This window comes from Myodes glareolus, chromosome 8 (genome assembly GCF_982192425.1).
Source record: "Myodes glareolus chromosome 8, mMyoGla1.1, whole genome shotgun sequence".
Taxonomy (NCBI): domain Eukaryota; kingdom Metazoa; phylum Chordata; class Mammalia; order Rodentia; family Cricetidae; genus Myodes; species Myodes glareolus.
The window spans coordinates 99,692,250-99,715,976 of record NC_142033.1 but is presented as its reverse complement, the minus strand read 5'-3'; the positions used below and the strand labels follow the sequence as shown (position 1 = coordinate 99,715,976).

At 36.5% G+C, this 23,727-nt stretch overlaps 1 protein-coding gene and 1 pseudogene across 2 annotated transcripts in view; both read right to left on the bottom strand.

Annotated features, from left to right (window-relative positions):
- The window catches only part of Psme4 (proteasome activator subunit 4), a 107,430-nt gene that overhangs the window by 58,084 nt on the left and 25,619 nt on the right, over positions 1-23,727 (bottom strand). Inside the window, exons 4-19 of one of the 2 annotated variants that reach the window (XM_085692331.2) lie at positions 21,557-21,622; positions 19,664-19,708; positions 17,643-17,792; positions 16,955-17,018; positions 15,792-15,866; positions 14,504-14,626; positions 12,445-12,537; positions 11,372-11,637; positions 10,459-10,645; positions 9,345-9,434; positions 7,711-7,775; positions 7,298-7,448; positions 4,683-4,781; positions 4,371-4,440; positions 3,524-3,591; positions 98-313 (exon numbers count right to left, since the gene is read on the bottom strand). In XM_085692331.2, coding sequence (XP_085548457.2) covers positions 98-313; positions 3,524-3,591; positions 4,371-4,440; positions 4,683-4,781; positions 7,298-7,448; positions 7,711-7,775; positions 9,345-9,434; positions 10,459-10,645; positions 11,372-11,637; positions 12,445-12,537; positions 14,504-14,626; positions 15,792-15,866; positions 16,955-17,018; positions 17,643-17,792; positions 19,664-19,708; positions 21,557-21,622 — 1,828 coding nt within the window. The remainder of the gene's footprint in view (positions 1-97; positions 314-3,523; positions 3,592-4,370; positions 4,441-4,682; positions 4,782-7,297; positions 7,449-7,710; positions 7,776-9,344; positions 9,435-10,458; positions 10,646-11,371; positions 11,638-12,444; positions 12,538-14,503; positions 14,627-15,791; positions 15,867-16,954; positions 17,019-17,642; positions 17,793-19,663; positions 19,709-21,556; positions 21,623-23,727) is intronic. The other variant, XM_048427553.3, reaches the window with a different exon arrangement.
- Positions 1,052-3,516, bottom strand: LOC125395841 (lysophospholipase D GDPD1 pseudogene; annotated as a pseudogene).

The following is a 23,727-nucleotide window of genomic DNA, read 5'->3' as shown; positions in this document are numbered from 1 at the left end:
AAACTTCCTGAAAATATGTGACATAGCACCTCTGAATTATTTAGAAAAAGAACCCAATATATTCATTCTTTAATCCAAAATGATTGAAAATGCTTGCCTTGATAGGGAAGTATTCAGAAGGAGGCTTGTTAAAGCCACCCGGCACACTGCAGTATTCTGTGGGGTAGATTAGCGTAGTAGAACGAAGAAGATGATGCAGAAGGTTGCAAGACAGTGTGTAGCCCTGCTTACAGGCGAGGTGTAGGGTTCGCTGGAGAATCTTCACAAGTTGCTCCTTGTACAGAAGCAACTTCTTCCCATCTACACGAGTAATCTGAAAAGACAGAAAAATACTCAAAGGCAGCTGGGCAGTGGTGGTTCCAGAACAGCCAGGGCTATGCAGAGAAACCCTTTCTCAAAAAAGAAATAAATAAAACAAAAACTCAAAAACAAACTTGGTTTTACTTCTAGAACCAATAATCAATTCAAGGTTCACTATTTGGCATTACAGAGCTTAAAAAAGTGACTTTGAATCATTTCAAAAATGTCATTTTTAACTATACCTTAGTTATTAACTTTTTAAAATCAAAACACCTTCGTTTTTACATGTCAAAGTAACATATTTTTCGAAAGAATTCATATACCTTTAAAGAAAACAAAATACATCTTTAAATTTCTAAACTATCTCATAAATAAAATGCAAGCTCGACTGGTAAAAGATTCTCTAAGAGTTAGGCACGTTGGTACACATCTTCAACTCAGGCAGAGTCAGGCAAATCTTTCTAAGTCTGAGGCCAGCCTGGGTTATATAGTGACAAACCCGAGTCCTCCAAAAAACAAACCATGAGCTGGGCATAGTGACTTATGACTTTAATCCCAGCACTCAGGGGGCAGAGGCAGGTGGGTTTCTGTGAGTTCAAGGCCAGCCTGGTCTACAAACTGAGTTCCAGGACAGCCAGGGCTACCAGGGCTGTTATTCAGAGAAACCATGTCTTGAAAAACAAAACAAACACACAAACAAAAACTCAAAATATAACATAAATAAAAATTTCAAATCTGATAATATCCTAAGTAATAGGTTATTCTTTTTTTGTTTTCTTTTATTATTCTTGGAAAACTTTATTACAGTTTAAACAGCAAAGCAACAGATGGGAGAGTAAGGCCATCCTTCACGGCTATCTGTGGCAAACCCCACACGAAGGACATAATTTGAGATCATGGGAAATCAGTCACACAGGTTAGAAACAGATCTGCATGAAGTCCCATCAGAAAGCAGCAAAAGTGACGCCTAATGTGACTAAGCCTGCCGGCATCTGATCCTCAGCAGACTAAGCTCCTGAAGATCAAGAGCAGGTGGCTTACATTTAAAACACCCGCAATGGGGCTGTGCCCCCCCCTCGCCCCGCCTTCACCTTTACTAGGACTGCGATTATCACAATCGAGGTGGAGGTTCAAACAGTCAAGTAAAGCCCAAAAGGTAAGAATCGTGTATTTCTTTACAGAAAATAAATATAAAAACATGACTAATTGGATCTTCTCTTAATTTACAAAGTCTATTTTTGAAGACACAAAAAATAGACACAGCAGCACTAACACCTGAAAAGACTCCACACAGAGCGTGCCCATTAAGAACTGCAAGTGCGAAGTCTGTTTCAGCCCACAGAGGCGATTTCTGCATGAGTAATGAGCTGTTTACTTGGCTTGCCCTCTATCAACAGCACACAACTGGTCAACTATTAAACATCTACTGTAGGGCTCTTCCACTTCATTTCCCTTTAACCAAAATGTACCTCAACAAGACTAGACAATTCAAAGAGGCTGTAATGGCCTTCAATAATTTCCTTCTTCTTCTTCTTTTTTTTTTTTTTTAAAAAAAAATTAAGTCGGGGAGCTCACTATGTAGCCCAGGCTGGCCTTGAACTCACCAGACTTCCAAGTGTTGGGATTTAAGTGCATCACCAAGTCCAGATCGATAATCTTCTACTGTAGTTGATCTTGTTCTCAGTGATGGCTAATGCCCAATTTGGCCTTAGTCTTTGATTTTAGATTTACAATAGATACAGTCATCTTGATCAGTGAGTGATCTACTTACATCTCATAACAAGTTACGAATGTAAAATGTGCAATATTGTTGCAAAAAAATATATAGTATAGAGAAGTTTCTACGTTCCCACACAGGCTTTAAAATGAGGCAATGAAAACTTGACTGGTTAACCCTCTTTACCATCCGGGACATCTCAGGGAAAAACAATGCTGACACACCTTTCCTCACATCTTTTCATGTCATGTTGTCTTTGAATAATTCTGAGGGCCTTTTTTATGCTGAAAAATTATTTAAGAACTCCTTGAGCTTTGTTGGGTAGTCTGTCATCACTCCAGCTGCTCCCAAGTCAGACGCTCTTTTGTACTCACACAAACATATAGTTGGACGCCCCGGGCAGTGAGGTGGTCGAATAAAGATTTCTGCATTTATAGGTATCAGAAAGCCAGATTGGAAACTTACAACCTAGTGTGTGGCTCTTTCAGCATCAGTATGATAGAAGGCATTGGAATTTCAAAAACTGTTCTCGAATGGGCACAAAGGGCAAGAGGCCAGTGAAGAAAAGGCCAAGGATGACCACTCTTTGTAGCACTTTTCTACAATTGCAGAGCTGGCATTGCCCCGCAGTGAGGTGCTCTCTCTTAGACTGCTTCACCAATTCTGAGGCCTTCTTAATCAGCACACTATTGTTGACTTTGATGTCGATGTTAATGGGAGTCTCAGAAAGGCCTCAAACACCTCCTTCAGCAATGGAATGCACATCTGCATGCTCTCTGAAATGGTAAGGTGGAAGCTCACAGTATTTGAGGTCAGAGACATTTACACTGATCCCAGCTGACCTCTTCAGATTTGCATCATGTGAAACTACAACTTGTTCATCTTTTGTGATATGGCAGTCCAGTTCCAACATATCAGTTCCATGTGTTCTTCAGCTTTTCTCCAGCCCCTCCACGGTGACAGATGTGCCTACTGAGGAATTGCTGCTTCTTTCACTGGTGCAACAAGAACGACGTGACCAATACCCTCCTGGGGTAGAGAGAAGGCAAAAAGCCGCGGTAGATGACATCCTCGGTCACCACCTTCTGGGCCTCTGAACCCCACTGCGCTGTGGCTCAGGGTCTGCTCGCCCCCAGTGGGCGCCCTCAGCACAGCTGGTTGTTCATTCTTTAACAGAAAACTGGACTGGGAACATTTCCATCTCATTTTACAACGTCAGACTTTGAGATATCCCATCTTTCTAAAACTGTACTGAGAAATTTCCAGAGCCTGGGCCTGCTGGTGCATGCCTACAATCTCAGCACTCGGGAGCCCAAGAAAGAAAAATTACCATGAATTCCAGACTGGTGTAGAAAATATAACAAGACCTAGTCTCATCAAAATAACAGTAACAACAATAATAAATTCAAAATATCTGACTTTTTGTATGCTTTAACATCAATCCAACAACAACAAAAACTAAACTCTAGAAGCAAGCAAACACTTTCTTGCAGATGCTGACAGTACCTCAGACAGAAGCTGAAGGTTCCACAGCAGCTCCTTGTCGAGCTCCTCTTCATTCACTACATCATCATCTACAACCATAAAAGAGTCATGAGTCCACGGATATGTGATGCTAAAATATTTCTATTTTATATTCCCTAATAGTTCAGAAACTCTTTCAAGGAGACTTAAGTCTTCATAAAAGTGAAGTCACTACAAAGGGAAATAGAATCAATTTTTAAGAAAATCACGAGGAAGTGGCAGTGCACGCCTTTAATCCCAACACTCGTGAGGCAGAGGTAGGTAGATCTGAGTTTGAGGCTAGCCTGGTCTACAGTGTGAGTTCCAGGACAGCCAGGGCTATGCAAAAAACCCTGTTTCAAAAAAAAACAAAAAACAAAAAAAACAAGGGGGAAAAAAGAAATCAAAACTGAAAATCAATAAACTAAGACTCCTGCCAAGTGACATCTCACAAAAAGGCTGACATTTTCAAAGTAGCTCTGGATAACTGTTTCATAAAAATATTAATTCAATACGGCATGACTTCAAAGCTACTTACTAGCCTGTATGGCACATTGTGTGTATGTGTGAAACAGAGACATCTTTAATCCTAGACTCAGGAGGCAAAGGAAGATGGATTTCTGTGAATTCTAGGACTTTTAGGGCTACACAGAGAGACCTCTCAGATAGACAGACAGACAGACAGACAGACAGATAGACAGACAGACAGACAGACAGACTAGATAGATAAAACATAAATACTACCTAATTCAGAATATGTTGATATTAACTGATTTCTAGGAGTGAAGAAAGACTTTATCTAAAATTACCCAGAGAGAATAATGAGTTTTCCTTTTTCTGACTTACTTACTCATTGTAAGCTGCGTTATAACACCGTAGCAGTGGGGAACAAAGAGCTTCAAGGATTCTTCCGGGCAGCACTGAAAATGCATTTGTATAAATAAGGTGTCTTTTTTTTTTTTTTTTGTAAATACTCAACAGTCACAAACTATGAAGCAGCACTATTCTTAATGGCAAGAGCAATGTGTCTTAGCAACAAGCACTGATGACATAATGCAATAGGCCCAGACCCATCACTGAAGAAGTTGGGTAGGAAGACAGAATGTTTGAGGCCAACCTGGGCTACAAAGCAAGACAAAAAGCAAAATACAATGAAACTTACCTTTACAGCAGCACGGCACATGTCTGCTACCATGCGCCCTGCAACTCTTGTTTCAAATATATGAGAAACAGAAAAGTTAAAGACCTTCTGAAGGGCCACCTGTTGATACAGAAGATATGAAAACACCCAAATCAGTGTAATTCTTTAGAAATTAACCATCTTGTAGAACATTAAAGAAAATAATACTTGAACTACTTCAACAGTAACTAAGAAGTAAAAATCTAAGCACTGGTTCCATTCAGGGCTAAACAGTCTCTGTAATAAATCTAACTGAAACAACACCTGAGAAGGTTGACAAGACAGCTCTTCAAGTAAAGGTGACTGGCATCTTTACCTTAAGTTTGATCCCGAGATTCATATTATAGAAAGAGAGAACAGACTGTCAAATGTGGTCCTCTGACCTCCACATGCATGTACAGTAGCACACACACCCGCAAACAGAGAAGAGAGTGGGAAAACAAGGTAAGAAAGGAAAAAGTTAAAAGACAACCAAAAAGCATTTGAAGAGCAATGGTTGATTTGAAATAGAAATGCTATGTATCGTATACAGAAGATGGAATCCAAATGCAATGCAATCACCTTGATAGAACAGAAAATTTTGTGGATATCTACTTCTTAAAATTTGTCATTCTGACAAGTATCAATTACAAATTGTTATATCTACTTTAAACAATAGAAACATGCCAACCATGGGGCATGTTGCATAATCCCAGAAACTGGGAAACTGAGACAAAAGGATCATTGTATATTGAGACCAGCCTGGGATAAACAGCAAGTTGCTGGCCTGCCTGGGGTACAGAACCAAGACCAGTCACAAAAATAAAACAAAATGCCAGGCAGTGGAGGGACAAGCCTTTAATCCCAGCACTAAGAGGGGCAGAGGCAGGCAGATCCCTGTGAGTTTAAGGTCAGCCAGGGCTGTTACATAGAAAACCCTATTCTGAAAAAAACCTATACATAAATAAACAAAACAAACAAAAACCCAAAGACTTAAAAAAAATCTATTTAGTTGTACAGAGATATAAAAAAAAAAACCTTAACCTACATAAAGGAATGGATTAACAAATACCAAAAGTTAGAAATAAGTTTTGCTTGTTAAGAGATGGTTTATGTTCACTTCTTTAGATTCTTTATAGTCTCTTTTTGCTGCTGTGTTTTTGTTTTTGCTTGAAGCAGGGTCTCATGTGGTCATGCTGCCTTGCAGATGATACTGAGTTCTTGTATTTCTTACGTCCTCCTCTCAAGTGCTAAGACTAAACGTAGGTGTGCCAGCTCATGACTTCAACCCCAGCATGGGGGTTGGTGGCACAGACAGGCACGTCTATTGAGTTCTAGTGCAGTCTTATCTAAATAGTGAGTTCCAGGAGAGCCAGAGCTACATAGTGAGACCCTGTCTTGAAAAACAAAACAAATGCTAGGACAATAGGTGTGTATTACTATAGCTAACCTATACTCAGATATCCCTAGTAGCTATTACATATAGGTGTAGTATAGCTTAGTTTTTAATCAAGATGATTATGTTAAATGTTGATTAATCTCAAATGAAGGGAGGAAAGAAACAGAAACAGAAATAGTCATTTAAAAAAACATATATCCAGAGCTGAGTCACTGTCAGGAGAATGGGTACTTTAGGAGGACATCAATTTTAATCTACCATAACATTATTATGCTGAGGATATATAATTTCTATTATGTGATAGCATAATTTTTAAAACTTCTCTCATTAATTACTTTAAATTATCAATTTTAAAAATGTAGTCAATGTCAGGCAAGGTGATGCTCCCTTATAAACATAGCACTTGAGGAAGGTAGAAAGATTGGCAAGGTCAGTCTGGGGTATAGAGCAAATACTCACACACTGCTCCTAAAGAAAACTGTAACATCACATTGTACCATCAACTGAGAAATTAGTAATCCTCTTGCAGTATGTTTCCCTTTACAGACACTACATACTGCAATCATTAACATTGATTCCGAAGTCAACAATAACTTACAATTGTTCAAGCTTATCTAATGCAATTATTATTCAGCTAACAACTCTCTTATGCTTAGAAACATTAGAATTCACACTTCAGTTTTAAACTGCAGTCACTCGGTAAGCAGAGGCAGGTGGATCTCTGTGAGTTCAAGGCCAGCCTGATCTACAAGAACTAGTTCCAGGACAGCTAGGACTGTTACACAGAGAAACCCTGTATTGAAAAACCAACCAACCAAACAAACAAACAAACAAACAACCAAACAAACAAACTTCAGAAGTCACCAAAGCAAAATTTGAAAATGCAAAATACATGTCACTAAGTAGGTAACTTTAAAGAACACTCCTGGCTGCACACGATCTGTGGGAGAGGAACGCATGGCAATTAGTAGAATCTTTTTACCCCTACACACACACACACACACACACACACACACACACACACACACACACAATGATTTCTGAAAGCAAGTGTACCTGCAAACATTGCAAAGAGGACCAAAATGTTTCCTAAAATCATCACTTGAGTAGAAAGGATAAACTGGCAATGTGCACAGGCTTAAAAGGAGCTGACACTCAATGCAAAAACATAAATTAAACAAAAAGACTGGAGTTACTTTTTGCAGTAATGGTCTCTTACCATAAATATTTCTTTGGAACACTGTGTGAGGATTGTACTAAATGTAGAAGACAAACCCAACTCAACCAAACTCTCCAAGTGAGTCATTTTTTCAGTTTCTGTCTCTTCCCTTGTTTGCTCCAATGTGCTACTTTCTATTAGTCCAAAACATCTAAAAATAAAGCATATTTTAGAAACAAAAGACTGGGGACAGTCAGATAACCTTTATTGCTACTATTATTCAAGACAGACCAATTCAATTTCTTCATAACTAATAAAGTCTTTTTTACTTTACATTATCAACTTCAGTTTTGGGTAAAATATAAATAAAAAGTTACAGCACAGAAAGAAACCACTTTCTAGGAAAGCCCCACACACATCCCACCCTATTTTAAATCTATTGGAAAAAAAACAGAACTGAGTTATCAACATACCTGTCCATAAATTGTAAGACGAAATCTTCAAATTCAGCTGTGGCCGAACAAAGTTCTTTTTCAATCTATAACATTGCAATGAGGAAAAAATTACATATATATTTAACCTTTCCCCTCTGAACTAATGAAATTTAATTATGACCTAATACAAAAAAATTTCTGTGTAAGTTTTTATGTTGGATACTGTGATAAACACCATAACTATATATGCTAATTCAAAGTCACTTCACTACTTTATTTGAATCAAGGCAACCAACAACTTTGAAAAGACAGTGCTGAACTACTTCACATCCAAATGATACAACTAACAACATGTTTACAAAAAAGAAACCACACTTGACAACCTCTGGATACTGCTTTCACAATGGAAGGTTGGGTAGGCTGGCACTAGTAGTGTCTAATATCTAGTACAGCAGGACAAATACACTATTAAATATTCCACAATGGAAAGACAATCTTCCATAACAAAGAAATACTTGGTTCAAAGGTATCGTTGTTGAGAAACTATGGAAGTCTTAGATTTATGCTTGGCTTCTGCCCATGGGCCACTGAGTGACTCCTTAAGGTAATGATATACAGCACTTCTCTGTACCTAGATGATAGATTTTGACAATGAAGAGGTATCTAGGATCTTTCAGTAGGAATGTGGAGAATTAGGTTTCTTCAGCCTTTCAGATTAACTGGCATGTTGTTTTGTGTGGTTAAAGGCTCTAATTTTAGTTTCAGTGGTATCCAATTTATTTTTTTTTAGTAGTGGATACATGTGCATTTGACACACATGTGGAAGTCAGAGGATAACTTTACAGAGTCACTTTTCAACTTCTATCTTTACATGGGTTCTAGGGATCAAATTCAGGTCACTAGGCTTGCTCAGTAAGTGCCTTCTCCTGCTGAGGTATCTTACTGGTCCAAGTGCCCAGTTCTTATCTATAATTTCTAAGACTACAGGGCATTTCTGATTTGTAAGACATTTAAATGGCTTTCTTTTTAGTGAAACTTATTCTATGCTTCTTAACAGTTCTTTAAGAACCACAGCAATGAAGAAAACCTCCATACTAAATGCCACTGGTCCTGGGTAAGGTTATTTTAAGCAGTGATGGATGGAAAAACAAGACAGCACCACCTATGCTGAACAAACCTTGTAAAACTGAAAGCAAATTGAAATATACCAGCAGATGCCAGCTATTAGGTAAGCCTTGCTTACCACACTTCCTAGGGTAGGTACTACAGCTATTTCACCACCAAAGACAACATGGCTCCTAACTATACCACCCTACTCACAGAATAGTAATTGTAGTTAAAAAAAAATAAATAAAAACAAAACCAAATTTTTCATTTGTGATGGGGCCTGACCCCAGATCCTTGTGTATAATAGGCAAACACAGTACCATTTTTTATTTATGATTTTTATTCAATTTTTGAGACAGGATCTTGATATGTAATACAGGTTCTCAGCTTTCTGAGCCCTGGGAATGTGCACTAGTGTGCACCACTGCACCCAGCTTCCCGGTCCTTTTAGTAACTGTACATCCTAGAACCTATCCAAAACTGCTCTTGAAGAAGCAAAGATTACTATGCATATACGGTAATAACAGATTTTGGTTAAGCCTTTTATAGTCAGAGAACATCCTTACTTCCGTGAGGTCATTTCTTTCTTGCAGTACAGATGAACAATCTACTAAAGGCACCAGAGTAGAAAATGTTCCTATAAATTGGAATGTGATCTACGGGAGGAGATAAAGAATTTGCAATATTAATTAATTAATTAGTAATTCTATTTCATCACAAATTATGCCAAAAGCTAAGTACAAATATTCAAATTATTTTAAGGGAGACCCCACACTGTTCTTTCAGGTATTTTTCACTTAGAATTAATTTTTGTCTTTCTAGAGGGGATGGGAAAGCAAAACTAACTAAAGTAAACCTGAAACTCATGATGTAGCCAAGGATGAACTCAAATTTCTGGTGGTCTTCCTAGCTCGGCCTACCAGATACTTTGAGAGTAAGCCACTACACCTGCATCTAAAATTAAACATTTTAAGATTCCTAACAATTAACTGAATTTGCTTTAATAACAAAATTAGAACAAAATTTATTCCCATTGTATACTGAGAACTATATACATGGTTCTCAAATCTTTAATCATTAAGAAGTTACTTTGTCTTCCTCCTGAAAATGTAACATTAGAGGGAAATGCTAAAATGTCAGAGGATAAGAAAAAGATAGCAAAGTAGTAGTAAATCAGGAGAAAATGTGTAGAAATAGGATATGGAATTATATATCCTGTAACTTTTCTGTTATTCATGTGAGAAGATGTTTTCGTTATTTTGAGACACAGTCTCAATATGTAGCCCAGACTAGTCTCAGACTTGACCCAGTCTCCCAAGTGCTTGGACTATGGGTTTCTACCACTATGCCCAGCATCTGTATTCTGTAACTTTTAATCATACTCTCTTGGTTACCCATGTAGATAAAGAGGGCAAGAGATGCCATCCTACAACTTGTAGTATGTCTAAGAAAAACTTGAAAATATAATGAGTTTTAAAACATCACTATTAAATATATGCAAACTAAGGAAAATTACTTACAAAAGGTATCAAATAAATCAATTGTGCACAAATCTCAACTTAAGCATTAACAATATAACTCTGTTCAATAAAATTTTACATTGAGCTACATTATCATTTAAAGATATCTAAAAAGAAAAGATGTCTAACTGCAACAAAACATAATCGTCAATAGGCTCACCATGCATTTACTAAAATCATTTGGATCCACTCCAGGCAGTGCTCGCATTAACAGAGGTAGCATGTGTGTTGGACCTTCAGGGAACCATTTGCCACCTGATACCAAACTTCGGGCTACTCCAATTACACAACTTAATGTAGCTGTGAGTTGATGAGGTTCTGTCAATGTCTCTAAAGCAGGGTATGTTCTACAGATCAGAAGAAAATATAGTTTAGATATTAAATATACTAAGATCATAGACTGCATTTTACTTGTAGATTATAGACAGCAGAATGCTTAGAGTGGAAATTTCCTACTAACACAAACATTTACACACATAAAGGAACAGTACAGATAATATTACATAGTCCAAAGCCCTGTCTCATCTTGTCTCCACACAGATTTCAGTGAAAAAAGAGCACAAACTAAGATTTTCATTGTTTCAGCCAATTTAACCCATATCATATTGAACTAAGAATGACAAAAGTGCAAATATTCTACTCATTCCTCTTACAAAACTAAACATAAAAAAGAAATGAATGAAATACAACTGACAGAAGACTGTGATACATGAAAATAATAAAGACAATAAAATTTTCTTCTTTAATTCTCTATTCCATTCTCAATATCTACTGACATGTTTAATACAAACAAAAAAGTCGTAATTTATGTGTAAAAGCCTGGGTATTATGAAACAGATAAATGATCTAAAATATGCTAGTAACTTCAACTTAACTTTTTCTTGTCAATAAGCCTTTAAAGTTGCCAATTCAATCAAGTTAAAAAAAAAACAAAAACACCTTGCTTCTCCTCTAAGAACAGGTGGGCATAAATATAAACACAAAAACACATGCCACAGGCAAAAAAGGAGAACACAAGAAGAAACAGGTAAGCTGTGACTGAGGCATCTACCAAACATACAAAGCAAACTTACCTTTCAAGCACAGGGGGTATTACTAACTCAGGTCTCATGAGTGCGAGGTTCTGCAGAGCCTGGGCTGCTTCTAGACTGCCAGTTTTACTGAACATGGCCAAGAGGACAGGCTGAATAATGCACTGTACAAAGTCTGTAACATCTTCATCAGTAAGCTTATGGCTGTCAGGCACAGGAGTTAACCAGGAGGGCTTCTTATATCTTTCACGATGTAATCTCCTAACAACGCTGTTTGGCAACCGCTGAAGGAGTTTCATTAACTTGTTCTGGAGACACAGAAACAATAGGTTCTAGGCAGGTGCAACTTTCCAACATAGATATTTAAGGTTCTTCTCATTCAAGAAAAAAGAATACTCTGATTACAAAAAACTGTGTGCTCTAATTACACAGAAAAACATACTATACCAACTACCCAACAGTGACCTCTAAATTCAAGGATTTATATTGTTGTTTTAATTTCCTTTAGACAGAGTCACATTGTGTAGCACAGACAAGTTCTGTGATCTTCCTACTACAGTCATGTATCTCACTGCCTTGCCTTAAATCCATGTTTCAAACAAGTTTCCAGTCATGTATTGGTGGCACACACTAATAATTAGCATCCAGGAGGCAGAGATACATGGATCTCGGATAACTAGACATCAACATGGTCCACATAGTGAGTTCTGAAAGTCAGGACTACAGAGTGAGAGCCTGTCTGAAAAAGGAGGAGGAAGGAAAGAAAGTACCTTGCTACCAAATAACATTTTTAAAAAGCCATTTTAATCAGGCAATTAAAAGACAAAGCTAAAACAGCTGACAAGATAAAACTGAAACAATGTGCCTATGCTTTTGTGGCATTATTTATTATCATGTTCTTGCCAATATTTAGCATTTTGTCACTAATAACCATGTAGCATCATCATGTTACTTTATTTCTATATGTCTTGTAAACATACTGATTCGAGTCTAACCATTTACACACAGCCAAAGCTTATAAGAAAGGAAATATTACAGTTCTAAGATAAGCAATAGGTAAATACGACTATATCTTTAAATCTTCAACTACTACAATACAAACTGAGTATACTTACCAGCCAACGCCCATTATTTGAAGGATGATAAAAAGATGTGATGCTATTGAACAAACCAGCCAAATGTTTTTGTACTAATTTACTTGGTCCACCCTGTCCAGACCAGAAAAGAGAAAGAGAGAGAGAGAATGTTAGTCTCTATATTATGCTGTATATGGATGGATCAGTAGCTCAAAGTCTATATACAAAGCTTTAATGTGGGACCCCTTCATCCTAACAGTTACATCCCTATATCAGTCAAAAACAACTCCCTAGTGAACTTTGCACTCATCAGTTTAAAACATTCCAATAAACGTAAGAAAAACTCACTTAAATCTAATTCTAGAACTGAAAAAGTGTTACCTTGCAACTTAGGGGAATAGTAGATGTTACTGTTCTTAAGTAAAAAACAAGGATACTGTAATTTAAAACAAAGACTATCAACTTGATGTAATAATCGAGGATGATGGTTAATAGGGGCTAGTGAAATGGCTGGTAAAGTGTTCAACCTAGGAAACACATGATGGAGAGAATAGACTCCCCCATGCTGCTCTCTGACTTTCACATGAATACTGTGCCTCCCATGTACAAGTATACAATTTAGAAAAAAAAAAAAAGAAAGAATAAAACAGAATGGCAACATAAGGTATACAAAGCATTTCTTAAAATGAAACACTGAAAACCCGTACGCCTTTAATCCCAGCACTCAGGAGGCAGAGGCAGGTGCATCTCTGTGAGTTCGAGGTCAGCCTGGTCTATAAGAGCTAGTTCCAGGACAGGCTCCAAAGCTACAGAGAAACCCTGTCTCGAAAAACAAAACAAAACAAAACAAAACAAAACAAAACAAAACAAAACAAAAACAATCACTGGGTAAATTTCTCATTGTGTGAAAAAAAAATTTATACAACAAACACATTTTATGAGGCACATTTTAATTCAAAAGAAAAATATTTTTATTTATTAATCTATTATTAAACACAAAATAACCAAAGGTGGGAGGGAATTGAAGAAAAAATTAGCATTCATCTAAAAGACTACACAGCACGGGTGCATGGATGTTCATTCTCCAGTTTGTCTCATAATGATCTTTCAACAGCATGCGAGACAAATCATCAAATTATATTCAGGAAGGGTATACTAGCTCATACTTATAATCCCAGGCGTGGGCAACAAAATCACTATAAGTACAAGGCCTACCTAATCTACATAGTAAATTCTAGGTTAGTCAAGGCTATGTAGCTAGACCCTGTCTTAGCCATGCCCTCAAGTCTCAAATGAAGCCTGTGTCTGCTCCTCAACAGAGACCAGAAGAGGTCAGCTACTCAAGAAACCACAGCAACACCATATTACAATTTTCAAATTTCTGATAGAATAATTAGCATAACTTTTTAATTTATAACTTCACATTAAAAAACAAGTTGCTAATGAGAAATGTGTGGGAAAACAGAGCAATATTAATTCAAGATTGATGTTACCCAATTCAGTGAAACCTTCAAAATAAACACCAAATATTTTCTTCTCCTTTGAATATTTAGAAAAAAACTAAAGTTCTATGTAACAATGGGGGAATTTCAATTTCTCACAGTAAATCTGTATGAACATTCTGATTTTTCCACAGAAACACTATCAAACAGAGAATAAGAATTCAAGGTACTATAAAAAATATTAAAATAAATCCTATAATTTTAATATAAAACTGCTCTAAAAGTATATTTATAGTTGAAAGAGGACACTGAAATTCATGTGGAGATTTACAAGTGATGGATCATGACCACGTTACAGATATAGGAATTATGAATAGATATATCACATCAGGAAATAGCTGAATTGCGTCAAATACAAAGCCCTGGGTTCATCCCCAGCAAAAGTGCAGGAAAGGGGGCAGGGACAAGAAAGAAAGAATGAAGGGAAAGGGAAAGGGAAAGTGAGGGGAGGAGGGAAGGGGAAAGAGGTAGAAAGAGGAAGAGAAGAAAGAAAATTACTCAACAATCAAGTGACCAACCAAGTTATTAATATGGGCTTGACTCAGCATGTTAAAGAAAATACAGGTAAATTATATAAAATATAGTTTACTACAAACCATCATTGCAGTGATCCATATTACAGCATGTCCTATATCATAAGCATTTGTTAAAAATCTTGGGACTAACACTTGACTGCTTCCCACTGGGAGGTTCAGGCTTCTCAGAATTCTTGTAAATATCTTTTAAAGCAGAACAAAATAAACACACGAATAAAAAGTTTTATAAGTATCAAAATGAGCCCTTAAACAACTAGGTGATAGATATTAGTCTTAAATATACCCTCATTTTTTTCATGGGACTCTAAGCAAAATTATGAGTGTCTAGTAATTTCCTTTATTCTTTAGAAAGTAAAAATGAAAGATTTATTATATAATGTTCTGAGGTCACAGGCCACAGATATGAAGCAGTTAAATTCATGTATTCAAACAATGACATAATTTATAATTAAACATAAAAGAAAAAATGAAGATACTGATGTCAAACATGAAGCCCTTTACTTTCTGCACACACATTACTTTCCCACGCCCCCACTCTACACCAAGGACGCCTGACAGCAGCAACCCTAATGAGAGTGTCTGGCAGGTTACGTCCACTCTTCAAACCTTGGAGCTGTCTTGAAGTGCTCCCTAAGACTTTGTCTACTAGGCAGCATTGTAGTAACTGTATTTGAATGTTGAGTTTATATTTTAAGACTGTCATTGCTGATAGGAGCCCAAATGAGAAAAAATGGGGCCTACCTCTGTCCCTCAGCTTTTAAAACTTAACTACAGTCTTGTTCAAACATCCACTCCCACTTCCTGCAAGACTTTGCAAGAGATTCTACTACAGCTGAAATAACACACCTCTAGCTCTTTAGTTTTAATTACTAGAAGCAGGGGAAATGTGTAAAACTCTGGAATGCAACCTAATTTAGCACAGTAAATTCTTTGGAAGAATTGAATTCATGATTTTCCTAATAAATTTAACATTTCATGGTATTGCTAATAATTACTACTTTTTATATTCATTCTGAAAGTTATAGTTCATGTATGTCATTTTAAAACATATATAGTACTTGACATTAGGGTTAAAAGAAAATTCAGGGCTGGAGGGATGACTTAGCAATTAAGAATACTGGCTTTCTCTTCCAGAGGTCCTGAGTTCAGTTCCCAGCACTCACACGGTGGCTCCCAACCACCTGTAACTGCAGTTCCATGGGATCCAATGCCTTCTGCTGTACAAATGTACATACAGACAAAACACACATATACATAAACTACATAAAAAATAAATCTTCAAAAGAAATTCCCCTATACACACGTTAGTATCAGGACTATGACATACACATGCAAATGTTCTAATTACCTTTGGTACATATGGATCCCAGTCTATGTATCCTATATTATCTGTAGCCAATCGAGCAAAGAGATTTACTAATTGCTGAAAGTAAACAAAAACAAGATAAGGTTAAGTTGATATATTTGTTGTTTTTAAATGTCAATTATAATCCTTATTCCTTTATGTTCATTTGTTTATTTTTTGAGATGGTTCTTGTACCAAAATTGTCTTGAGCTTATGATCCTGTTGCCTCAGTCTCCTAAAGTGCTGGGATTACAGATATGTGTAACCATGACCAGTTCCTTGTTTGTTCTCAGCAATCATTACAACAATACATAGTTTGACTTAGATTTTTAAAAACTTGCAAATTTAGGATCTGACTCATGCTACCCACTAAAAATCAATTGCAATGAAAATGCCCCTCAAAGGGAAAAATCACAAAGCATTATGTACAATTAAAGTTGAAAGGAAAATTTATACATATATCTCCATCAAATGTTCAACAGTACCTATGATAATTACTAACTAAAGCAAACAGCAGCCATGTACTTTATAATGCACACTTGTCTACTTCTGCTGCTGCTGTTTTACCTATGACAAAGGCTATGTTTACCCTCAAAGTTCAAGTGACACCAGTTGAGTCACCAACCTGGGTATTTCTCCAGTCCCTTTCTACCTCCTGATGTTTCTGAACCCACCATGATGTTCCTATAGATTGAGCTAGAGCTGCTGAGCACATACAGCCACCAGGAAGTTCCCCTGGGTAGGGGTGTTGTGGAGGTTACCATTTCTGAGAGTCAGGTTAAAGGCTCTGTGGTGCTGAAGGAGCCAGGCCTCACTCCCAGCCTGGTGCAGACGGTAGAGGTAGAAACAGACACCTGATACCTGCACCTCACCATCACACTGAGCTCTTCATAAAGAATGCTCTGGCACCTCAAAAACAAAACACTCAGAGCTCCAGCTCCGGGGGATGCAATGCCTCTGGCCTCCTCAGACATCTGTACTTACATGCATATACCCACACAGACAGACAGATATACAGACAGAAACACCACATCTTTTTAAAAGGAAGAAAAAGAATTAACTATAGCATTATTAATAGAAATTCTAAGAAACAAAGTTATTTACTAAATGATTTATTTATATCCAATTTTAAAACTATAGAAGGGGAAAAAAAATAGAAGACTTACCCCCTCCCACTGTGGGAGATTCTGCACTGAAACCCAAAGGCCAATTAATTCATCAAACCAAAGTCTGAAAAAGAAAAACATTGTTAGGAATAGCAAGTGATACAGAAAGCAGTTCAAAACCAGGCACTCTTTATACTTCTAAGTCTACTTTACCTTCTGGTAACCACACAACCTAGAAAAAAATGATACTGAAAGTTTCAAAATTAATGGAACAGTGGAATGCTTTTTGTCTGAGTATTCCCTTTCCTCTTTATTTGTGATATAAAATGTAATCTCATCTACTAAATGTCCCAAATTATTAATTACTGTCCACTTCTCCCCCTTTTTTTCAAGACAGGGTTTCTCAGTAGCTAGGGAACTCACAGAGATCTGCCTGCCTCTGCCTCAACACCACCGCCCAGCTATTGTTCACTCTTAACAACTGTCACAATTTTCTCCCTCATGTCGTTTGCCTTTCTCCTTTTCTGACATTTTTCCATTATCACTTTTTCCCCTCTTCTGATTTCTTAAACCATCATTTTCATTGGGCTTGTCATATAAGCATTCCTTGTTTACAATCATATACACAACTACTTTAACCTTTATACTTGAATATAATAAACAGAATCAATGAGTTGTACATTTTTTTAGCTCCTTGCTAGTTCTTGGTATTGCTGTGTTCTAGAATATGTCAAATATGCACACTTACTTAAAACCTTTATGATGCAGTTCTGGAGGGAGGGAGGTAGGAAGAAATATTTCAAAATACGTGATGGCCTTTTGCATTGTTACATCAAAAGGACACATTAAAGGCCGCCATTCTTCTAACATTTCTGCTGTTGCATCTGCTGGAAAATATCTTTAAAAAAAAAAGAAAGAGAAAAAATAAAAAAGGTTTTCATGTACCCGACAATTAAAGTAAAACTCTACAACACTTATATATGACTGACAGAAGGTGGGGAAAAGCCTAGAGAATCAACACCACTTGCTCCGCACACATAAGTTCCTAAGTTTGTTCCCATCAGCAAAAGAGAAGAGTCTTGTGGGAGAAAAGGATATACTTCATAAGATGCCACACTAGAAATGTCAAGGTATCCCATAATAAGAACATGTCTACGAAGACAGAATAAGTAAATTTAGGACCACATTTAGGAGAAAGGAAATTCTTTTCCTCTATCGGACCCCAAGAAAGATGCTTTGAGGTTGAAAAAAACCTGCTCCTTAAGCTGCCTATTAAGTTCAACACGGAAAACGTGATTGTGGTTTTGATTTCTTTTTTTTTTAAGTAACAGCAATTGAAAAATTCTTAGTAAAAATCAAGCCTATGTAGGGGATAAATAATAACTGTTAAGGCAGAAGCATCAGCCCAGAAATGACTGAGACATTTTAGATGAGTCTCTGGGAACCATATGGCGCCCCGACTCATACCAGAGGGGAGTGGGAAGACACAGCTCTACAGAATCTGATATTCTGCAATTCCATAAAACGGCCAGGAGCATCCTTGTGATTTAGAGACTTAAAACTTGAAGTCAGCCCCACACACACATATACCCCCACACACAGAGTGAAGGTAATGATTTAAAGAGGCCACATGTAAATTGCTAAATGCATATGAAAAGGCATAAAGAAACTGGGAGAGGTGCATAATTATAATCCTAGCACTGGGAGATAGAGGTAGTATGACCAGTAGTTCGAAGTCCACATGGCAACTTGAAACCTTGTTTCAACCTCTCAATCAATCAATACATCTATCAATCAACATGAGGTATAAAATACTGTATCTGACAAATTTGTATTCTTCCCAAAGAAGTCAACTTATAGGTTTGACCTATAGAGCATATCAATAACCTATCATATTTTCATAAAGCTTTGTTAAATTAAACAGCATATTTTATTTTATATAAAAAATAAAATTACACTTTAAAAATATTTTTAAAAATTATTTATTTTTATCTTATGCACTTAAGTGTTTTGCCTGCAGGTATGTCTGTACAAGGGCATCAGAATCCCTGGAACAAAGTTACAGATAGTTGGGTGCTGGGAATTGAACCTCTGGAAGAGCAGTCAGTGCTCTTAACAGTTGAGCCATCTCTCCAGTCCAAAATTACATTTCTAATACCACTTCTATTGAGTTCACCAAGTAATTTGTACCAGGTACTAATGTAAAAGACGCAGTTTAAAACAAAACCACCATCACTGAACTATGCTCTACCTTCAAGGACCTTGTATATCAAATTCCCCTTCCTAATTTTTCAGAGTCAGTTCTTAGCAAAGTAATACTAATTAAAAACTGATCAATGATATGACTAAGCAGGTACTTGGCCATGCAAACCTGACCACCTGACTTCAATCCCTAGGACCCAGATGGAAGGAAAAAAACAGATTCCATAACATCATCCTCTGGCCTCTACACATGTGCCACAGTGCATACACCATACACACACACACACACACACACACACACACACACACACACACAGTCTCTCTCTCTCTCTCTCTCTCTCTCTCTCTCTCTCTCACACACACACACACACACACAAATATTAATAAATTAACTTTTTAAAAAGAAGTAAAACTTCAGTCAGGAGCTGGGAGCACAGCATTGTGTTCAGTGACTAGCACTACAATATCAGAAACTATTTATACCTTTAACTTCCTCTTCAAAGTACACTAAAGATGAGGAAAGGCCCACAGGTAAACAAGAGGCTTTATAAATTGAGAGCTACTTACGGTCGGCAGCTTTTCACGAGTGTTTTGAGAACATTTTCTACAGAACTGGAGGAGAAAAAGCCATATGATAAATTACACTGGAGTATTTAAACACAGCTAATTCTACAACCCATACCTCAAAGATATAGATATATATATATATATACACACATTCTGATATTATCTGTTTACATGTAATAACTAAACTTTCTCTTTGCTAGAGATAGAATTAAAAGGATAATCTACCTAGATTTCTTAAGCTGATTTTTCCTCTGCCCTCATTTTGCTCATTTTATTTTTAAACAAACATTATACTGGAAAAAGGATAAACCCCTTTCAGTTTACAAAGTGGATAACAACAGCTATATTTAACACACACAAAGTAACCCCAATGACTGGAAATTCTAAATAGTTATTTCTATTATAGTGTTTTTACATCAAATATAAACTGGAATATAATGATATATATTGTGCTTCTACCAACACTTGATATAACTGATATAACTCTTGTCAAGCAACTTTAAAAAGTTCTTTAACCCTCCAATGCATTTTACTGCTAGTAAAATTAGCAAAAATGACCATCTCTTTGAACAGCCACTGAAAATTAGATGAGCAAAATGAAAACCTCACATCAATTTCAATGAAAAGGCCATTGATATTGGTTTAAATACATGACCAGTATAGAATTTTTAAGATATCACCTAGACCACAGTTAAAACTGGCCAAATGCAAACAAAACAAAGGGGTATCATGAACTAAAATTTAAAACACATCTGTAACTACTTACAGTATTGTGAACACTAATAGAACCAGAAAAAAGTGCCCGATATTCAAGGATAGGACAGGGGTATTAAGGCTTCAGCCATTTTATCATTAACTCTTCTGAAATTCAAGTCCAGAGGTCTGACCAATTTCTCTGAAAACTTAAGAACTAAACTACAAAGAGATGCCAAGGAACAGAATAAAACAAGCTCTGCATAAGCACCCAATACATTGTGTAACTTCAACCTAGAAAGAGAACTGCAATCTTGTTATTAACTAACTGCTGTAAACATTCTCTTTTACTTTCAAACTCCTAGGGGAGAGAGAAATCAGAAAGTACTCAAAGGTGACCTTTATGCCAGAAAACGGGCTACATCAGGAAGCACTGTTCTGATCCCCAGAGAACAGCTCTTTTCTCTCTCACACAAAAAACCCAGACAACTAGGAAAGTTTACTGGGGATCTATGTTTGTCTAGTGAAAAAAGAGGGAGTTGGGGATAAACCTTTCTCCAGGATACCCAATGTGCTTCTAATAAGGCTGTTCAAATTTGCAGAGATACTTAACCTTCTTTCTATTTGCTTACAAAACTCAATAAATGTTTTTTCTCAGGGAAACAAACAGCACATATCTGGGATCTTCTTTCAGTTTGGATTGAAAAACCAGTTAGTAACAAATTATAGAATCAACAAGTAGGTTTAGAAAGCCGTCCAGTTAATTTAAGATCATACTTTAAAGGTGAATTCTGAGGAAAAGGAAAAGATACATGACCCTGCCACTTCCTAATGTTTGTGCTCACATTAACTTTCCATTGATTTTACTAGCTTGGTAGCAACTGGTTTCAGATTTAAATGTTACAGAAAACCTGCTATTTCTCCTAAATAATTTCCTACACCAAGAAAGAAACTATCCTAACATCACAAACTATTCCGAAAAAAACAAGTCATTCGAGACTGCACAGCTAACTGTTGCATTTACTCTTGAAACAGACACGGAAGTTAATGCCAACACATACTTCTGTAACTTCCTATAGAGTAGAGGCTTGTAGAGTGTGATCTCATTCACATACAGTCAGTTCCAACCCCTTCTTTCACATAAGGCCTGCATCATGGAATTTATGCTCTTTATTCAGAAAAGGGTACAATCTCTCTAACCTGTGATATCTGTATAGTGACCTTTTGTGACTCTTGTAATCTCTCAAGATGAAGGGAACAATGTTTCTGTTTAAAAATAAAATAAAAGGTTAAGGCTAGATGCTACTACACCATAGCTTACTAATTTTTTAGCGGGATTGACTAATCACTACATACTTTCCAAGTATTGGAAATTTATGATACTAGACTGATAACTCAAACTGCTAACTTTTTAAAGGGATCTATGGAGTGACTAAAAGCTTTCGATGGGGTCTCTCACATCCCATTTCCTCTTGGAAATTCTATGTTCACTTAAAAAATAAGGCCATGGAGTACACAGTACTTCAGTTTGAGCCTAAGGGTCAGAGCAATCTGAATTTGAATACCAACTTCACTGTTTCTAGGAGTGTAATATTACAGGTTAGTACTTTTCACTTTGACAAATAATACCTACCCTTTCATAAAGCTATCATAAAAATTAGCTGAGATAATATACTGAAAGCTGTTAGGTAGCTCAGAATTATTTAGTAGGCACCACAGAAAATATCAACAATTATTAATTCACACTTTGCAAAAATCATTATACTTTTAATTTCATAAAAATAAAAAAATTGTGTTCATCTTGCTTCACAGCAATTCTGCCTATCAGCCATGAATTGTGATTCAGGACATCACAGCTAAATGAGAAACTTCTCTTCAACCACACAGAAAGTGAGTCTGAAGCTCTTGGTCCTGTTTAAGTCCCACGTGAATTTTCCTTCCTACATCCCAATTTCCTCATGATGACACTAATATACTCTAGTTGTACCAGGAAGTTCAATAGCTTCTGCTTCCAATTACTAAAACGCAACTTCAAAATCATAGAGGCTTTTTTTTTTTGCTATCAAGATAAGATTACTTTTTATTTTTTTTTAACTTTTAAAGAATTAACTGCTTTATGTGTATGTGTACTGTCTGCCTGCATGTCTCTGTATCACTGCATGCCTGGTGCTCATGAAGATCAAGAGTATAGGAGCCTTTGGGGCTGGTATTGGGATTCAAACCTATGTCCTCTGGAAGTGGACATGGTGCTCTTATTCACTGAACCATCTCTTCAGCCACAAGATTAACTCTTAAACCCCCAAACCACATATATATTCAAAGTAAGAAAAAGCCCAGAAGTACTTATAGCCTCAAAAGGACTAAATTTTTCTTGTCAAAGTGATTCTGTCTGCTTTCTCACATAAGAACTGGGAAACAACAGCAATGGCACGTTCTACCTCTATCTCCTGAAACTCCTAATAGTATCTTTTTTCTCTAAACAAGTTCCTCTTTCTTCATGTAGAAGCCAATGTTATCTTCTTTTTCTAAGTCTAAACAAACCCACTCTTAGTCAAGCATTTTTCCATCACCCATCTTTCAAAATCTAACAACGTTCAGTTACACAGATAGTCAGTAGTCACTTCTTCACGTCATTCAGATTATTTTACTAGGTATAAATAATTACAGTATATCATCATCATCATCATCATCATCATCATCATCATCATATCATCATGGAAGCAATGTCAGCACTAGTTTTTCATTAAAATTTTTCATAAAAGTGTTTCTTTAACATAAAATATTACTGTAATTAGACTTCTTTCTCAGGTAAATTAGTTTAATTACTTCAAACCTTGAAGAATTTGAACTATTTTTAAACATGGGAGAGAGGGTACCCATAGAGGTCTGAAGAGATTGAGTTATGGGCAGTTGCGAGTTGCCTGACATGGGTGCTAGAAATGTAACTTGGGTCCTCTGGAAAAACAACATGTTCTCTTAACTGTGGAGTCATCTCTCCAACCTGTGAATTTCTTAATTGATCTAAAAAGATTGGTTATATTTGTTTTTTGAAAAATCCCTACAGCAAAACACAATTTTTGACAGAAATAATATAAAGAACATTAACAATTCAATTACTTATTCTGTAATTCTTGACTGAAGGTAGAACAGCTTAAAAGTAAATACAATCTTCCTCAAGTAAGTATTTTAGAAATCACTGCAAATACCATGTTAATCATCAGTTTTACTGACTAAATACCTAGTGAAAATGATTTAAGTGACAGGTCATGGGGAAATTACTTTTATCAGTTCACTATCTATCAAATTTTGGGTCCAATCATTCACGAGCAGTAAGAAAATCCAGGGTTTAGAATGTGTTATTTTTATGTAGT